This window comes from Lontra canadensis, unplaced genomic scaffold, assembly GCF_010015895.1.
Source record: "Lontra canadensis isolate GAN:19392208 unplaced genomic scaffold, GSC_riverotter_1.0 scaffold1, whole genome shotgun sequence".
NCBI lineage: Eukaryota > Metazoa > Chordata > Mammalia > Carnivora > Mustelidae > Lontra > Lontra canadensis.
In genome coordinates this window covers 84,316,863-84,334,205 of record NW_022630995.1, presented here as the reverse complement: position 1 = coordinate 84,334,205, position 17,343 = coordinate 84,316,863, and the positions used below count along the sequence as shown (strand labels likewise).

General features: G+C 35.9%; 1 protein-coding gene across 3 annotated transcripts in view; it reads right to left on the bottom strand.

The window, feature by feature from the left end:
* Positions 1 to 1,570: 1,570 nt before the first annotated feature.
* The window catches only part of ANKRD50 (ankyrin repeat domain 50), a 31,998-nt gene continuing 16,225 nt past the window's right edge, over positions 1,571 to 17,343 (bottom strand). For all 3 annotated transcript variants that reach the window (XM_032858059.1, XM_032858075.1, XM_032858067.1), the window contains 3 exons: positions 9,920 to 10,149; positions 3,660 to 7,210; positions 1,571 to 2,072 (listed from right to left, as the gene is read on the bottom strand). In XM_032858059.1, the coding sequence (XP_032713950.1) occupies positions 3,663 to 7,210; positions 9,920 to 10,149 (3,778 nt within the window). In that variant the 3' untranslated portion in view covers positions 1,571 to 2,072; positions 3,660 to 3,662. The remainder of the gene's footprint in view (positions 2,073 to 3,659; positions 7,211 to 9,919; positions 10,150 to 17,343) is intronic.

Sequence of the window (17,343 nt, the reverse complement as noted above, 5' to 3'; positions counted from 1 at the left end):
AGGTTAATAGAAAAACTGGCAGCTTTCAGGGTTCTCTTTCTAAAGAAAAATACACCTAATAAGAAATTAGAGCTTCATCTTCTACAGTAATGTAAATGTACTATATTTGAGAAATGAGTAAGATTGGTTCTAATAATAGTATGTATTCATATTTATCAATAGAATCATTAACACTTTTAAGGCTACTTTGCAAGAGTCCTATTAAGTGTATTTAATAAATGTCCCATAGGGACAAAAATTCAATACTTGAAACATTCACATTCGAGTTCTCGATATTGCCAGGTCACCTTAATAGCGAATGAACTTCTCTCCTATTCCTGATTATGACTTACCAATGACAAACAAAATGCGTTTCGCTGACTTTAAAAAAATAAAAAATAAAACCCTTACATGAAGATTCAAGTGAAACACTTATCACAACCAATTACACGTTTCTATTTCTGTGAACAATGCATCACATATGTGTTCTTCATATATGAAGATGGCATTACTGACCTCTTTTACTCAACATTCTTCTCCAGTAGTAGCAGTGTTTTTGTGCTGAATCTCAAATTCTCTTTCCTCTTTCTTATCAACAGCACATGGGAAAAATAGAATTTCTGGGCTTTCTAAAATTCACGGGGCTTATTCAAAGATCGAACCTACAACCATGGCTCCTCAACAACTCTAACCTTTCCAGACATACACACAACCCAGCTAAGCCAGCCTCACTAGTTTAGAGTCCATCCAGGCGGCCAAAGCGGTGGGTCCCCTGCTCATTTGAACCAGTCACCTTTGTTTTCCCTAGTCAGAGACTTCATCTTTAACCCTGCCATCCAGTTATCCTGTGAGCAACTGGCCAAAGAAGAAAACAGGAAAGAGCATGTGGACAGAAAAGTGCAAATCCATCACTATCGTTTACCAAGTATCAACACAAAAATACACATGTGCTATGATTGACAGGCTAGTGGTGTCATCTTTGAAGGACCGCACATATTACATTCATCAAAACTATTCATCCAACTACCACTAAAACTGACTCAGCTGATTTGAGAGGGGGCTATTTTGGTCATGCTGTGATTTACAAGATAGAACCAACTGAGAGAGAAGCCAGCATGAAAATCTACACTGGCAAATTGTATTCAACTGGACAGAAGAGATTAAGTGTAGTCAGTGAATTGTTCAGGGATCAAAAATCTACCCTCAGACAGCTGCATCTCCTTCTACTTACACACGCCCTGAGGCATGGCATTGTCCCTGAGAATTTTCATGCCTCAGGAATGATAGTCTGTCTTCTTGGAGGTGGAATGACAAGTGAGTGGAAGGTGAAATTGCATCCCAGTGAATGAAACAGAACTTTGTTCTGATTATAGTCTGCTTTTTCCTCTCTTTCTCTTTTTCTTTTTTTTCATCTTTAGCCAGAGATTAGGAGGATTCTACTGGGAAATCCAAATTTAAACTACTCAGAGCAGCTCCCTAAAACACTAGAATTATTTTTTAAAAAATCTGTCAACAAACCATTTTCACTTCAATGTGGCATTAAATAGAAACACATTTTTCAACCAATGCTGAAGGTGTACTGAACATAAAATAGTTGCATGATTTATTTTATTGAGCAACATTTTTAAAGATACAAGAAACAAGCCATACACTACAACAATGCAAATGTGACTGAAACAATATGCTTAAGTTTCATTTGCCACAAAAAAGAAAAAAAAAAATAAATACAAAGAACACTGCCTTTTCGTACATATTTGATCATGGCACATGCACATTTATCAAATCTTAACTTAAAAATTTTTTTAGCTTTTACCAGGGAACTGCAGTATATATCTGCATTTAAAAACAAAAGTGCTTATTCTTGTGTAGTGAATACAAAGCACACAAAATGAAATTTTTTTAAGCACAGAGGGTTACATTGAGAAGGCAGCCTTACTATTTAGGCACATTACAGTAATTAAGGTAACTGTACTGCAGATATCACATTCTTCATTTTTTTTTCAGCAAATCAACAGGCATTTTATGATTTCTTTCATTCCAGTAGCTGAAGAACCACTCCAATCACAATGTCTTCTGTTTCACAGAATAGGAAACTAATGCAAAAGTTAAAGAAAAAATTAATTTCTACATAATATTTATTATATAACTACATATAGTTTTAAGACCCTATATAATTATATATATATAGATATATATATACACACACACACACATACATACATTTACTATGTAAAGCATAAAGTGGACACACGTATTCATTATTCAACTTATAAATCACTTTTAAAGAATCCACAAAATGTTTACCCTAATTCATGTGTTTTACTGTTTAACATATATGTATACTTTGCTTTTACAAAAGATGTCATGAGAGTTAGAGGGCTGTACCATCGGAGTTGAATATTTTAAAAATAAATCACATTGCAGAATGAAATACTTTACACAAATTATTTTTAAATGATATCTGACCAGTCATCCATCAATTCATATCGAAGGGCTTTACTATTAGAAAGCATAGCAAGTTTATAATTTGTAATAATGCTTCACCTGAAATACCCCAAAATATAGCTCCAAAGACAAAAAAAGAAAAAGGAGGAAATTTCAGTTTACTAAAGAGTACAACTTTGTTAGAGGATGAAAAATGATTAAGCAAAGTGGGATAAATATACTTGTAGTATAAATTAGCAAAGATTCCTAATGAAACCTTTGGATTTATCTCTAATGAGAGAACTGTGCTTCTGAAAAAGTATCTATTATATAAAATTAGGTATATATTTTCCCATTAACTTCCCCTATATAATAGTGAAACATCCATTGTGGTGGAAAGAAGAAAGTTTTTAATAAATAGTATTTATTTTGAGGTTTACACATAAAATTCTTATGTCTGAATATACTAAGTTCTAAATATCCTCTTGCTAACACATTCAACTTATCATCTTTCCTCACCTATTCTTCGTGTGTGTGCAAATTTTACTTGGAAGTTTTTTTTTTTTTTTTTTAACTTGGAAGGTTTTTAAGAGATCTGTCATAACAAAAATTACCTTTTGCTGATTAAATCTTTGACTTCCTCCAGGGTGAAAAGGCAAGAAATTAACACTGACAACCTATCTACTAAGCACTACACACACTATTTTATTCAAACCAAAATGTGAGGTTTACCGAAATGGTCCTCTCCCCTCCTTCCATTACCGTCAAAGAAATTTGAAGTGGGGAAATGACGGTATAGGAGGAAATTCTTAATCTGAGATCCATTAAGTAGTATTATTCATTCATTCATCTATTCATCCTCTCATTCATTCATCCATTCACATACTCAATACATTTTCACTGAGAAATGACTACAGGTCCAAACAGTATTCCAAATACACGGAATACGTCAGAGAACAAAACAGATAAAAATCCCTGCTTTCACAGTGTTTACATTTTAGTTGGGAAGAGACAAATAATAAATAAAATATATAAAGTATACTAAATAATAAGTTCTTTGGATAACAAAAAGCAGGAAAGGAAAAAAGAGTGTTGGTGGCAGGACAATCCGAATTCACAAGGATGAATGAGAGAGAGGATGGCATCTGAATAGATTAGGCGAGGGAATTGGCCATGTGACTATTAGGGAAAAGAGTATCCTTAGTAGAGGGAACCATACTTTTGATATTTTATTCTCTATGTTGATGAAATGTTACCTTTTATAACGGCGTTTCCTTTTTATAGTTGAAGCTAGGGTCAGAACCCTCAATCTGAAGCTTCAGAGCTTGTTTAAGGCTTAATTCCGTCTCGGAGGAAGGATACCCTTCTAACACTTCCTGATGCCCCCTGTCTTGTATTGTCCGCGGGACTGACACCCTACCAAGAAAAACCTGGTTGCTCTGAAGATGGTAATTCGGATTGGTCATTATCCCATTTCTCTTCTTCTGCTCCCCACTTTGTTGATGAATAAGAAATTGTTGTTGAGATCGACCAATTTCTTGCTGAGTCGAAGGTACCATAATTTTGCACTGCGATTCTGCAGGCATTTGCTTAGGTGGCACATTCGTCCCTGATTTGGTGGTAGGCCCTCTTTTATCGAACTGAGTCATCTCATATTCTAAAACCTTTGGCTGTGAAGAATTATTTTGTTTAGCTTTTTTCCCAGCTGCCCCAGATTTGCTGGAATTTTCTGATTTCCCCCCTTTGTTTGTTTTAGTTGACTTCAAACTGGGCTTTACCTGACTCCACTCAAATTCACTACTTGGTGAATTATGGCTCTGTCCCAAGGACTGTGTTGTGGAAGACGGGGAAACAACTGACTGTCGACTTCTACTGCGCGGCAACGAATGCTGCTGAATTTGTTCTGTAAAGGACAGGTTATGAAAGCTATCAATTGGCACTGTTTGAGCCGTTGCTGTAGATGAAGTAGTTCTCAAAGATGAATTTTTTGAGCTTTTCAGGGAATTGTTTGACAACGACGACTTCTGACGATCGACTGTAGAATCTGGAGATTCTGAAGGAGAACTGAATGCATGAGCTGGCCCATTAGGTAAACCACGCAACGAAGGCTGCATGTCCCCTCCACCAGTACTTCCAGAGCTATTTGATTTAATTGTTAATGACTGCATTTTTGAAGACACCGACTGCAGAGGTTTTTGCTCCATTGTATGCACAGGAGATGGGGAACAGCCGTTCAAACTAGATGCACCATATTTTTCTAATAATTTAATTATTTGAGAATGTCCATTTTTGGCAGCAACACGCATAGCAGTGCGTCCAAATTGATCAGCATGGTTTGGATCAGCACCGTGCTCTAGTAATACCTGCACAACATCAATGTGCCCTTCCTGGGCTGCAATACAGAGAGCAGTTGCACCCTGATTACATGTATGATCAACTATGGCACCATGCTCGATCAGAAGCTGAACCACTTTTACGTGGCCCTGCCACGCTGCAGACTGCAAAGCAGATCGCTTTTCGTTATCTGCGGCATTGATGTCAGCATGGTAGGTTATCAGTACCTGTACCATTTCCAAATGGCCTTGCCAGCAGGAAACATGAAGTGCTGTCCTTCCTTCAGCATCACTTGCTTCTACATTTGCACCATTTTCTAGAAAATACTCAGCCATTGTAAGTTGGTTTTCTAAGGCCAAAATATAAAGCGTAGGCCTCCCATCAGCATCTTTGTAATTAACGTCAGCTCCATGGCTAAAAAGCAATTCAACAATGTCTCTATGCCCTTCTAATGCAGCAACCCGCAGTGCATTTCTTCCATCATAACCTCTCTGATCAATGTTGGATTTATTTTCCAATAGTATTTGAACACAATCATAGTGACCCTCTTGCGAAGCTAATATGAAAGGTATTCGTCCATCGTTATCGATCTCGTTTGTTCTAGCACCTTGTTCAATAAGTGCTTCACATATTAACCTGTGACCTTCAAAAGCTGCCATATGCAAAGGTGTCCATCCGGCATCATCTCTGTGATTTTCATCTAACCCTCTGTCCAGTAGAGTACGAACTACCTCAACATTTCCTTGGGCTGAAGCTATGCTGAGGACTGTTCTACCTTCACTATCGATGCTATCCACAGCTGCACCCCAAAACAAAAGCGTGTTTACAACGGAGGCATGGCCCATAGAAGCTGCCGCTAAGAGGGGTGTACGACCATTGTTATCTGTGTGGTCTACATCTGCTCCCCCTTCTAGAAGCAAGTCAACCACATCGACATGTCCTTCATAGGCAGCGACGAGCAATGGAGTCATGCCATCTTTATCACAATGATCTACTTCAGCACCTCGATCAATTAAAAGACTAACAACTGATGCATGTCCTTTACTTGCAGGCACACAAAGTGCAGCTACAGAGAGTGCAGTCCTGCCATCAACATCCTCGTGATTCACTTCTGCTCCGTGGTCCAGGAGGTGTTCCACAATTTCTCTATGGCCCATGTATGCTGCTGCTATCAGTGCAGTTCTACCTTCATTATCAGCTTTGTTGACTTCAGCACCATGTTGTAGCAAATTCAGTACAATATCCTCATGTCCTCCCCAAGCTGCTGCTCTCAAAGCTGTTCGGCTATCAGCATCCGCACAATCCACTTTTACACCCGCATAAAGTAGGGCAGAAACTACTTCGGTATGGCCACCCCAAGCAGCAGATCTTAATGCTGTCCAACCATCTTGATCAGTATGATTAATATTTGCACCACACCCAATCAAACAATTAACCACCTTGGTATGTCCTTGTCTAGCAGCTAGGGTAAGTGGTGTATGTCCATGGGCATCTTCAATCTCTAAATCTGCTCCCCTGGAGACAAGTAAATTCACTACATCAAGATTGCCACTGTATGCAGCATTAGCCAATAATGTTCTCCCATTTGAGTCACACTGATTTACTGACGCTCCATTATCTAATAATGTCCGAATGGAATCCTCTCTTTCCAAGGCTTGTCGGACTATGCACGATGTGCGATCATCTTCACTGTTAACGTGAGCACCAGCTTTAACCAACAGCTGTAGCACTTCTTGTTCCTTGGGTATTAAAGTAGACAGGGAATCTCTGACAGGTGTACCATTCCATATCATCCAGAGAGCTAACTCAGCTGTCTCTAATTGTAAGTTTGAATTAATTAAATGCAATGCAAATTCTTGTGCTTCCAATGGTGTTAAATTCTTGGCTTGACAGGTATAACTCATAGCCAACATTCTGTGTCCTTCTGCTGCATTACATAAATACTTCTGAGTGCAGTGTTTCACATCCAGAAGCCACTCTGCAAAACTATAATGGAACAGTATTTTAGTATTTCCTAGTCCATCAACAAGAAGTTTGGAGAGGACATCTAACTTACGTTGAAAGTCTTCCAAGGTTAATGACATATTTTTAGTCCATACCGCATGATATAATTCTGTTATGGTCAAAGGCCGGCAGGCTGCAAGAATCACATTCAAAATGGGCTGAACTTTTGCAAACTGTTTCCTTACAAAAAGTCTCTGACATAGCCAGAGATAGAGACCATTTAGAGTTCCTGGGATGTCACGAATCTCTCTTAACATAATAAAATTTTCTACAACTCCATCTAGAACTCGCTCTAGATAAAGAAAGCATCCGCTGCTTTTAATGTGCAGTTGATTTAACATCTCTGCAGTTTCTTTTGTGAGGTGTTGTCGCAAAGCTTCTTCTTGATCTAAACGATGAAGGATGTACTGCTGAACATCCTTAACAATGTATGCCTTCCGAAGGTCATCTAAGCTTATTTTTCGAAAACCTAAAGAGACAAAAGTAGATGTCATCAATTGAAAATGTTTACAGAAGCTGCCATATATTTGAAGAGGATGTCTTCAATATATAATAAACTAATAAGCAAAGAAATCAATAATAAATCAATACTAATAAATTAATACCTATGAGTGTGCGTGTGTGTCTATACACACACACACACACACACACACATATATATTTTTAAGCTTTATTTATTTGAGAGAGAGAGCATGTGTGGGTGGGGGAAAGGCACAGGGAAAAGAATCTTCAAGCAGACTCCTCACTGAACACAGAACCTGCCAGGGAGCTTTGATCCCATGACCCATGAGATCATGACCTGAGCTGAAACTAAGAGACGGCTGCTTAACCAAATGAGCCACCCAGGTCTCACAATATCTATGAGTATATAAATCAGTTCTCTCTTCCTTCCATAAAAACCACCAATGGAAGATAAAGTATTTCATTTTCTGATCTACAAAAGGAACTATTTATTTCTTATTCTATTAGTAGCTCAGGGCTCCTCTCACCTTTAATGATAAGAGATACTAAACTCAACATTAGAAAGTCTTACATACATATCCATGAAAATACCTTAGTAAGATTTTCTGAACTCCCAAACGACTAAGGAAGAAAGGTTGCCAGAGATAATAATAACACTTGCTTATTTTTAAGGCTGATCTTTTTCACAGTAAAAATTTATATATTTCCATCCATATACCTAAATGTACACTAGCCTTAATGATGGGACTGAATATTTATATCCAATTAAGAGTATTACCTGTCACTGCCTCTGAATTACTATTATAAATACACTTTCATAAAGAATACACACAAAATGCTTACAGTTTAAGAAATAAAGCTCTTCCAAATCTAAGTGTTTAGTAATATGTACTTAGATTGAAGAAATTATTATGTTCATCATTAATGATAGTTACCTGTTCATTAAAACAGAACTGAGAATACCTGTTAATAATTTGATTCTTAAGTTAACTTTACTAAAAATACTTTTTTTAAAATTGCAACTCCTAATCATTATATATGCAGTTCTCTTATTATGAATAAGCACAATTTAATACATTGCTATACAAAGCACTTTAACAGATTTTTATAAGGCTGAAAAATTCTCATCATTTTTAGGGGAATAAAAACAGGATTTACTGACATGTTGGACCATAATCTGTTGAACCACTTTTGTATTCTTACTGAAAATATTCCCCAGGGTATGAAACTTCTTAGGGCTACTGACAGTAGAATGACAGAATGACAGGATGTGTGCCAGGATTTATAACCTGTTGCTCACTGAAATTATTTATTATCCTGAAGAATCTTTGAGGGTAGGGGCTAGGAAAATTAAACCTAAAAGTAAAACAATAAGAAAGTCAAATAAATTCTGGCATGTTGATACACTAGTAAATTATGTAGCCATTAACACAGTTTTTGTTTTGTTTTGTTTTGTTTTGTTTTTTAAGATTTTATTTATTATTTGAGAAAGAGAGCATGAGAGGAGAGAGGTCAGCGGGAGAAATAGACTCCCTGCCGAGCAGGGAGGCCAATGTGGGACTCGATCCTGGGACTCCAGGATCATGACCTGAGCCGAAGGCAGTCGCTTAAACCAACTTAGCCACACAGGCACCCCTAAAATAGTTATTAAAAAAAACAATATAGTGACACTAAAAGGCTTATAAATGTTAAACTTTATTAAAAAGCAGGAAATCAAATTGATATAAGTATGATCTCAACTAGGTAGGATATAACATACACAGAATTTAACACAAAATGTTAAAGAGTGGTTATTTAATACTTTATCCCTGAAAGATGTTAATATTTGAGTATCCTGTCATTTAAAGCATTTTCTATATGGAGCATGTATTATTTTATAACCAGATATAAATAATTATGTATGAAGATCTCCAAAAATACTTGAGGATTAATTTGTGCACAAAACAGTTTCAAATGGGCTATTTCCTTCAGTCCCATAACATGTATCAATTGCCATTAGCCCACAATATTATCCTCAGAGGCAGTCAAGATTCTGCTTAAGGGCCAAAGTAATTTTCATTAAATTGACTCTAATCTGAAGCCATTAATAAAAATCCTACTGGTTAGTGTACTGAATACATCAGGAAAGAGAAAAAATCTCTTCCCAACAATGTTAAATCCTCAGATATGAGTGGGTGAAACTTATTTAGATCCAGTAAAAATATTAATGTTCTTTCCCTAAGGTGATACACCTACCAATTTTAATTCTGAATGCACTCATTTCAATTCAAAACCCATATATGACAACTTAAAACAACAGTAAAAAGTAGAAAGAAATATGGAGGACATTGGCAAGGGAAGCTGATAAAAGTCTAGGAAAAAAATGAGTAAATGAAAAAATATGCTATGCTCATGGATGGAAAGAAAGCATATTTCGTATTTCAAACTTCTCTTACAAGTTTTAACTAAATTTAATTTTTTGTTTATATCATTAATAGTTATAATTTTAAAAAGTATGGTATTAAAGTCAGTCCAGAGGAATAAAAGTAAAAGTATATAATTCAGAATAATAATATTTGTGACAATAAGGGCTGGGAAGTAAGTGTACAAAAAATAAAAAATATTAAACCAGTATGGCATTTGCACAAAAATGCCAACAGACAGTTGAGAAGATAAGACAGTTTAGAAATACATCAATAACACATCGATATACATACATGGCAGTAATTGCACTTACCGGTGAACATTTTAGTAACAGCCTTACTCTGTTTTCGGGCAGAACACAGAAGCAATAGCCATGGTGGAAAGAACTCATGGTGACCAGCCAGAAGCTCTGCAACAGTTCCAGATAAGCTGGTAGACGTTTGTTCACCTTCAGTGATATTACAACCTTCATCAACAGAATCAACAAGTAGATAGAGGCTTTGCTGGGGAGGCTTCATTCCCAAAAGAGGGAGGAGAACACATCTGTAAAACACACCCACATGAACATTTTGAATGTTACTGGCTATGACATTCAGTTTCTCATTCAGACATTAATAATACAGGTTAGAAATATGTGTTAAGAATAAATAAAGTTTTAGATACAAATATTGTACAAGTTTCAGTTTCTTACTTTAAGAATACTAGTCCTAAATAGTTCACATTTTTAGTAACAACATTTTCCACAATAAAGTGTGTGAGTGAGGGAGTATATGTGTGTATGCATGTATGTATTAGTAATTCAGCATAATGAAGGTCATTAGGAATTTTAGGAAACCACATTTCAATATTACCATCCTTATTTTTTCAATCACCAATAAAAAGCTTGAATTGCTTATAACCAAGTTAAAATGTGTTGCAAAAAAATCCAACCAACCAACCAACCAAACAAAAAAAAACAACCAACTTTGGGGCCCACTTTAATAACAAGAAAATATCAAGTGTCCCATACAATTTAGAAATGTTTCATTACAAAATTTCATTTAATCTTACAAAATGACTGCAGCTGCACTAGCTTGTCAAGCACGAATTTTGTTTTAATGATGGTACGAAGATAAATTCCTTATAATCTAGGTCCCATTTGGTGTATGTTCACCTTTCAGTGTTAAAGAAAAAATTATTACATTTAATTCCACAGAACAATGCATTTCCTACTCATAATTTATACTGCAGTTGAATAGTTGAATATAATTTTTACAACTAAAACAATGCTCATTCATTTTCAACAAATATTTACTTAAAGCATGTCATGTGCTGAAAATGGCACTGAAAGGGACATAATCCATTTAGTTATGAATACCAAAAATTTACAGATAATCCTTTCTACAACTCTCTTCTTAAACTTCCAATCCCATAGCAACCAAGATCTAATTTGTCACTATGTCCTACCAGTATTTCTTTATAAAAATCTCTCAAATCCACCTCAGTCTATAACATCACTACCTTACTCCATCCACACTACCAACATCTCTCTCACCCGGACCACCATAATCACCAGTATGTTCTGTATGTTACATGTCTCCAACCACTTCCCCATAGCTCCTACTGCAGCCAGAGGAACCTTACAATACTACTCCAGCCACACTAGCCTTCTTTCAGTGACTTTTATTAGATACAATTATACAAGGACCTTTTCATTTTTTTCTTTTTAAAGATTTTGTGAGAGAGAGAAAGAGAGAGAGAGAGCGGGCAAGTGCACACAAGCAGTGGGAGAAGCACGCTCCCTGATGAGCAAGGACCTCAAGGTGGGACTCCATCCCAGGATGCTAGGATCATGAGTTGAGCCAAAGCTTAACCGAATGAGCCACTTAGGTGTCCACACAAGGACGTTTTCTTTTGCAGTTTTCTCTGCCTGAAATGTGCTTCTTTTCTAATGTAATTAACTCCTCCCTAATCTTCAATTTTAAGCCTGAGAGTCACTTTGCCAAGACTGAATCCTTATGCTTTCAGAGCATTAAATACTTCTTTCATAACACTATCAAATTTGCAATGTTAGACTTAATAATTTAATATCAATAATCCTTATTTCTTCCTTTACACTCAAAGCATCAAGAAAACAGGGGCCATGTCAGTTTTGCTCATGAGTGTATCCCAGGACTTAGTATAGTGCTGTGACCATAACAGATCCTAAATAAAGACTTGACATTGTTGTAGTCTAGAATGGAAAAAAAAGAACTTCAATGCCTTGTGCTCAGTGCTATGATAAAAAGCAGTAGCATTACTAATGTGACTGATAAATGACCAACTCAAGGTAAGTAGAAAGGAAAGGCAGAGGATGTCAAAGAAATATTCAAATATTAGGTGCTCAGATGAATTGTTTTAAAAAAAAACAATTATAATTCTCCAGGAATTATAATAAATTTTACAATAAATTATAATTAGGAGGAAGAAGGGCAATATTGCCAGAAGGAATACGTTAAATTTGGGAAAATTTACTGTACCTTATGTCTATATTTTCTCTATTATAAGAACAAAGAAGGTTGATGAATAACAGGTACTACAGTAATATATATGTCATAGTATATAACATACCCTAGTATTGTACCATAATCACTGCCACTTGAGAAATAACACATAGTGCTATGGGAGTACATAGTGGGCCAACTTACCTTATTTTTGATAGGGATTGGGTGGGGGAGAGCTCAGGGAAACCAAAAAAAAGAACCTTAGGAGAAAGAGCCAGGGTGAGGACAACACACCAAGACAAAAAAAAAAAAAAAAAAATCTAGTTGTGGCAACCTCACCCTTCAGTCTTGAAGAAGAGAAAGACCACTGAACAGAGTATGGAAGAAAAAAGTTAGGAAAATGCATAAATACTGGGTTTTATAAATTTATTATGAAATTTGGACTATGACCTAAGGATACTAAGGAGCCACTAAAGTATTTTAAGCAGGAAATTGATACGTTTATATTTGTATTTATAAAGATAACTGGCTATATTTGAAGGAAAGCCTGATGAAGGGTAAGTCTGTAAGGGAAGAGTGAGATGGAAGGCCACTGCTTGTAAAAAAAAAAAAAAAAGTGGGGGGGCACCACTGCTAATTTTAATTCAGTGTTTTACATACTTTAGGTACTTTACATAGCCATTAACTCATTTGATTCTCACATAAACTCTTTAAGATGGGTACTATTATAATACACATTTCCAGATGAGGAAATCAAGGTACATGAGATAAGTCATTTGTCCAAAGTTAAAAGAAGGGATTCAAGTCTAAGCTTGGACCTCCAGAACCCCCAAGGATGGACCATTAATCCTGGTTTGCCTGGGACTGTCCAAGTTTTAAGCAATGATTTGAGAAACTAGCTGTACCTCCTCCCCACCCCCAACTTCTGGGCAAACCGGTAGTTGGTCACCCGGGTTTATACTCTTAACTGCTAGGCTCTATTAATTATAATTATATTATAACAAATGCTATGAGGATTTGAGGGAAATCTGGTGGGTGAAACTGATAGGATTTGATGATTATTTCATTGCTTTTGCTTACTCGTTGTTTGCCCTTCTTTTCCTCGTTTCTTACAATAGAAACTGAAATAACTGTTTCATACTTTTCTTCTAATATAATCCTTCAATACTACGAAGTCGCTTAAGTATTTTCCATATCATCTGGTTCAAAATAATTTCCCTTTGATTCCTTCCTTGAATTATAGGTTACTTAGAAGTAAGTTGTATAGCTTTCAAATATGTTGGGATTTCCCAGGTTTTTTATGTTATTGTGTTATTATCATTATTTAATTCAATTGTCATCAGATAACATACTTTGTATAACCTGCATACCCTTAAATTTATTAAGATTTGTTTTGTGGCCCAGATTATATCTATCTTACTAAATGCTGTAGGGACACTTGAAAAGAATGTGTACTCTGTTATTGCTGGGTAGACTGTTCTACAAATGTCAATTAGGTCAATTTGGTGATAGTATTGTTTAATTGTTCTTACTGATCTGCTGTTTATTTGCACTATCAGTTACTGAAAGGGGAGTGTTAAAATATCAGAAGGTATGTGTGGATCTGTCCATGTCTTATTGCAACTGTATTAGTTTTTGACATTTTGAAGTTGTGTTATTAGTAAGAAACAATTATGACTGTTCTATCCTTCAGAAATTCTCTCCTTTATCATTATGAAATGATCCTCTCTGACCCCTGGTAGTATTCTTTTCTTCAAATTTTATATCACCTGATATTAATGTAAGCTTTATCTTCTGATTAGAGTTAGCACAGTATATATTTCCTCACTCTACATGTCTCTTTGTATACAAAGTATACTACAGGTAACATATAATTAGATCTTACATTTCTTCACTAAGCAAACTGCCATTTAATTACGATATTTACCATTTAAATTTAATATGATTATTGATATGGTTCAGTCTAAGTCTACCATGTTCTTGTACATACCATTCTGTAATGTATAAGCACATCTGTAACATATATTACTAGGATTACAGTTGGTAGGTTACGGGGCATACCTATGTATACTTGACAAAACACTCTCCTTAAAAATTACAAAAATATATATTCCCAACAGCTATGTAAGAGTTCCTGTTTATTTCTTACAGATACATTAAAAAAATGGCATCATTGTAGTTTTAATTTACATTTTGCTTATCATGAGGCTAATCACATTTACAAATGCCTAGGAGTTATACTTCTTTTCTTTAAGCCATGTCTTTATATCTGTTTGCCCATTTTACAAAAGACTGTCAATTTTTCCCTTTTGGGGACTCCTTAGTATTAAGAAAATACATTTGTTGCTAAATTTTTTCACTATTTATTTTTCCTTTTGACTTTTTAATGTATTTTTTTTGACATGCAGTTTCTTTTTTTGTTTTTATACAGATAATAATATATCAGAGTCTTTTTTTCTTTTATGATTCCTGAGTTTTATGTCACATTTCTGGGAGGGCCTTCCCAACTTGAAGCTTAAAAAAACATTTCCTCATGCTTTCTTAAAAAGCTTTAAACATTTTGTTTTTCTTTTTAATCAAATTAATTCTGACATAAAGATGTAACCTAGGATTCCAATTTTGTTTTCCACATGGCCCCAAAGATATCCCAAAACTATTTATGAAATTATTTCTCCTATTGATCTGAAATATCTCTTTTCACAGAATAAACCTTCATATATATATATGTATATATATGTATACATATATATACATATATAAATGTTTCATTTCATTCCATTGTCTTACCATCTTTTCTCCAAGAACTTTTTTTTTTTTTTAAAGATTTTTTATTTATTTTTCAAAGAGAGAGCAAGGGAGAGCACAAGCAGGGGGAATGGTAGGCAGAGGCAGAGGGAGAAGCAGGCTTTGCTCCAAGAAAGAAGCCTGATGCAGGACTCAGTCCCAACCTGAGGCCAAGGCAGATGCTTAAAAGTGACTGAGCGACCCAGGCATCCCTCTCCAGGCACTTTTATTTCTGCTTCATGCAATTGTTTAACTTAGGCAATTGCTTATCAATTATATTTTCATTTAAGGCTATATGCTTGGCCATAGATTTCTTTTGTTCCATGGCAACACTTTTCTGGTGAGTGTTTCTTGCGCTCTGCTTCTCAGATTCCTTCCTCTTTTGTTCTTGAGATATATTTTTATGTATTTGTGACAGCTCTTCTTCAGAAAGGTAGTTCTCTCTGGACCAGCAACTGCAGGTTAGTATCCAGTGTCCAGGCTTGTAAGAATTCTCCTTATGACTCAGAGTAACAGACATGAAAAATTTCTTTGAGCTTCTACTTCTCCCCAGCCAATTAAGATCAGAAGCTGTGGGGATACACATAAAGCAAGGTTTCTCACCACAATCCTTTCCTGAACTATCCCCAAATGTCTGACTCATTCTTCCTAGCCCTCTTTGTTCTTCATTTCTGCCTAACTCGGTCCAGGCGAACTTCTAGCATAAGTCTATAACCTGTCTCCATGTTTCTAGATAAGAGTCTTTATATACTCTTGATGATAATCAGGGTATGCATTTATTATAAAGCATAAATCCTCTGCCAGTTTTGTCTGCATCTCAATTTAATACCAGCATCCACATTATACTGAGGTTTGGGCTTATAGTTCTCTCACAGTTTTAATTTTTTCCTTTTGTACTATTTTCCATGACTTAGTCATATTATAACCGGAAGCCAGTCTATGGCTTTAAAAATGTTGAGCTATTTTTTTCCCAGCCCTAACCCCACCCTAAACTCAAAAGTAAAAATCCCCCAAACTATCTGCTATCTATTTCCTGTGTGGATGCCCCACAGGCACCTCAAATTTAATATGTTTAAAGAAGTGATCTGAGGGAGGCACCTGCACTCCAATATTTATAGCAGCAATGTCCACAACAGCCAAAACATGGAAAGAGCCCAGATGTCCATTAACAGATGAATGGATAAGGAAGATATGGTATATACATAAAGAAGACACACACACACACAAACACACACACACACACTGGAATACTATTCGGCCATCAAAAAAATGAACTCTTGCCATTTGCAATGACATGGATTAACTAGAGGGTATTATGCTAAGCGAAATAAGTCAATCAGAGAAAGACAATTAACATATGATCTCACCCAAGTAAGTTCTTCCCCAACTGCCTTTCCCATGTATGTCACTTCACTTACCTCAGCATCCCCTAGTTTCTTTTTTATTTTTTTTTTTAAGATTTCATTTATTTATTGGAGAAAGAGAGAATGTGCAAATGAGAGTGGACAAGCACAGGGAGCAGACTCTCTGCTCAGGAGGGAGACCAGTGTGGGACTCAATCTCAGGTCCCTGGAATCGTGCCTGAGCTGAAGGCAGAAACTTAAACCAAGTTAAGCCAAAGTCCTTATGCCAAAATCTTGAGTGTCATTCCTGAGTCCTCCCTTTTGCTGTAGTCATAATGCTCTCTTTTCAGTTCTAATACCAAACATGTATGTTTGGTCTTTTGTTTGTTTGTTTTTGTTTTTTTAGGCCAATGCACTTGGTACTCCCTCTGCCTAGAAAGTTCCCCCATATAGAATTTTTTATTCTTTATGTTTCAACACAAATTTGCTTCTGAAAGACATGTTCCCTGATCACCATGTCTTACAAAGACTTCATCATCACTTATTGTTATTATTCTAAACACTCCATCTCAACTGTTTTCTTAATGTCAAATTAATTTCTTGCATTATTTGTGTAATGTTGTTGTAAGGCTGAAATGAAGCTCTTCCACGTCTATCCCCCCTCCTTAGGACTTGGTTCTCTCCTCCCACCACACTAGCTACTCTTCACATCTTCTCAACCTTTCAACATGGAACTATGTCAATATTCAGATCTTGGATCTTCTCTTTCTTCTTCTCTATTTACGCTTACTTTTTACATTAGTTTATTAATGTCCTTAAGTACCATCTATATTCCACTGAAATTTACATATACAGCTAGCACCTCTTTTCTGAATCTAGACTTGTGAATCTAATTACTTACTCAACTTCTCTGCTTAGGTATCTAATGTTAAACATATCAAAACCTAAGCTTCAGACCTCTAATCCTCATCTTGTGCTTCCCTTAGTCTTCTCTGCTTCATTAAAGAGCAATCCCATCGTCCCAGTTTCTCAGGCCAAAACTTTTAGAATCGTCCTATGTTTAGGAACTCCTCTTTGTTTTCCTCATACTCCACATCCAACGTGCCTTCAGATCAATTTTAAAAATAATCAAAACAGGACAATTTTCA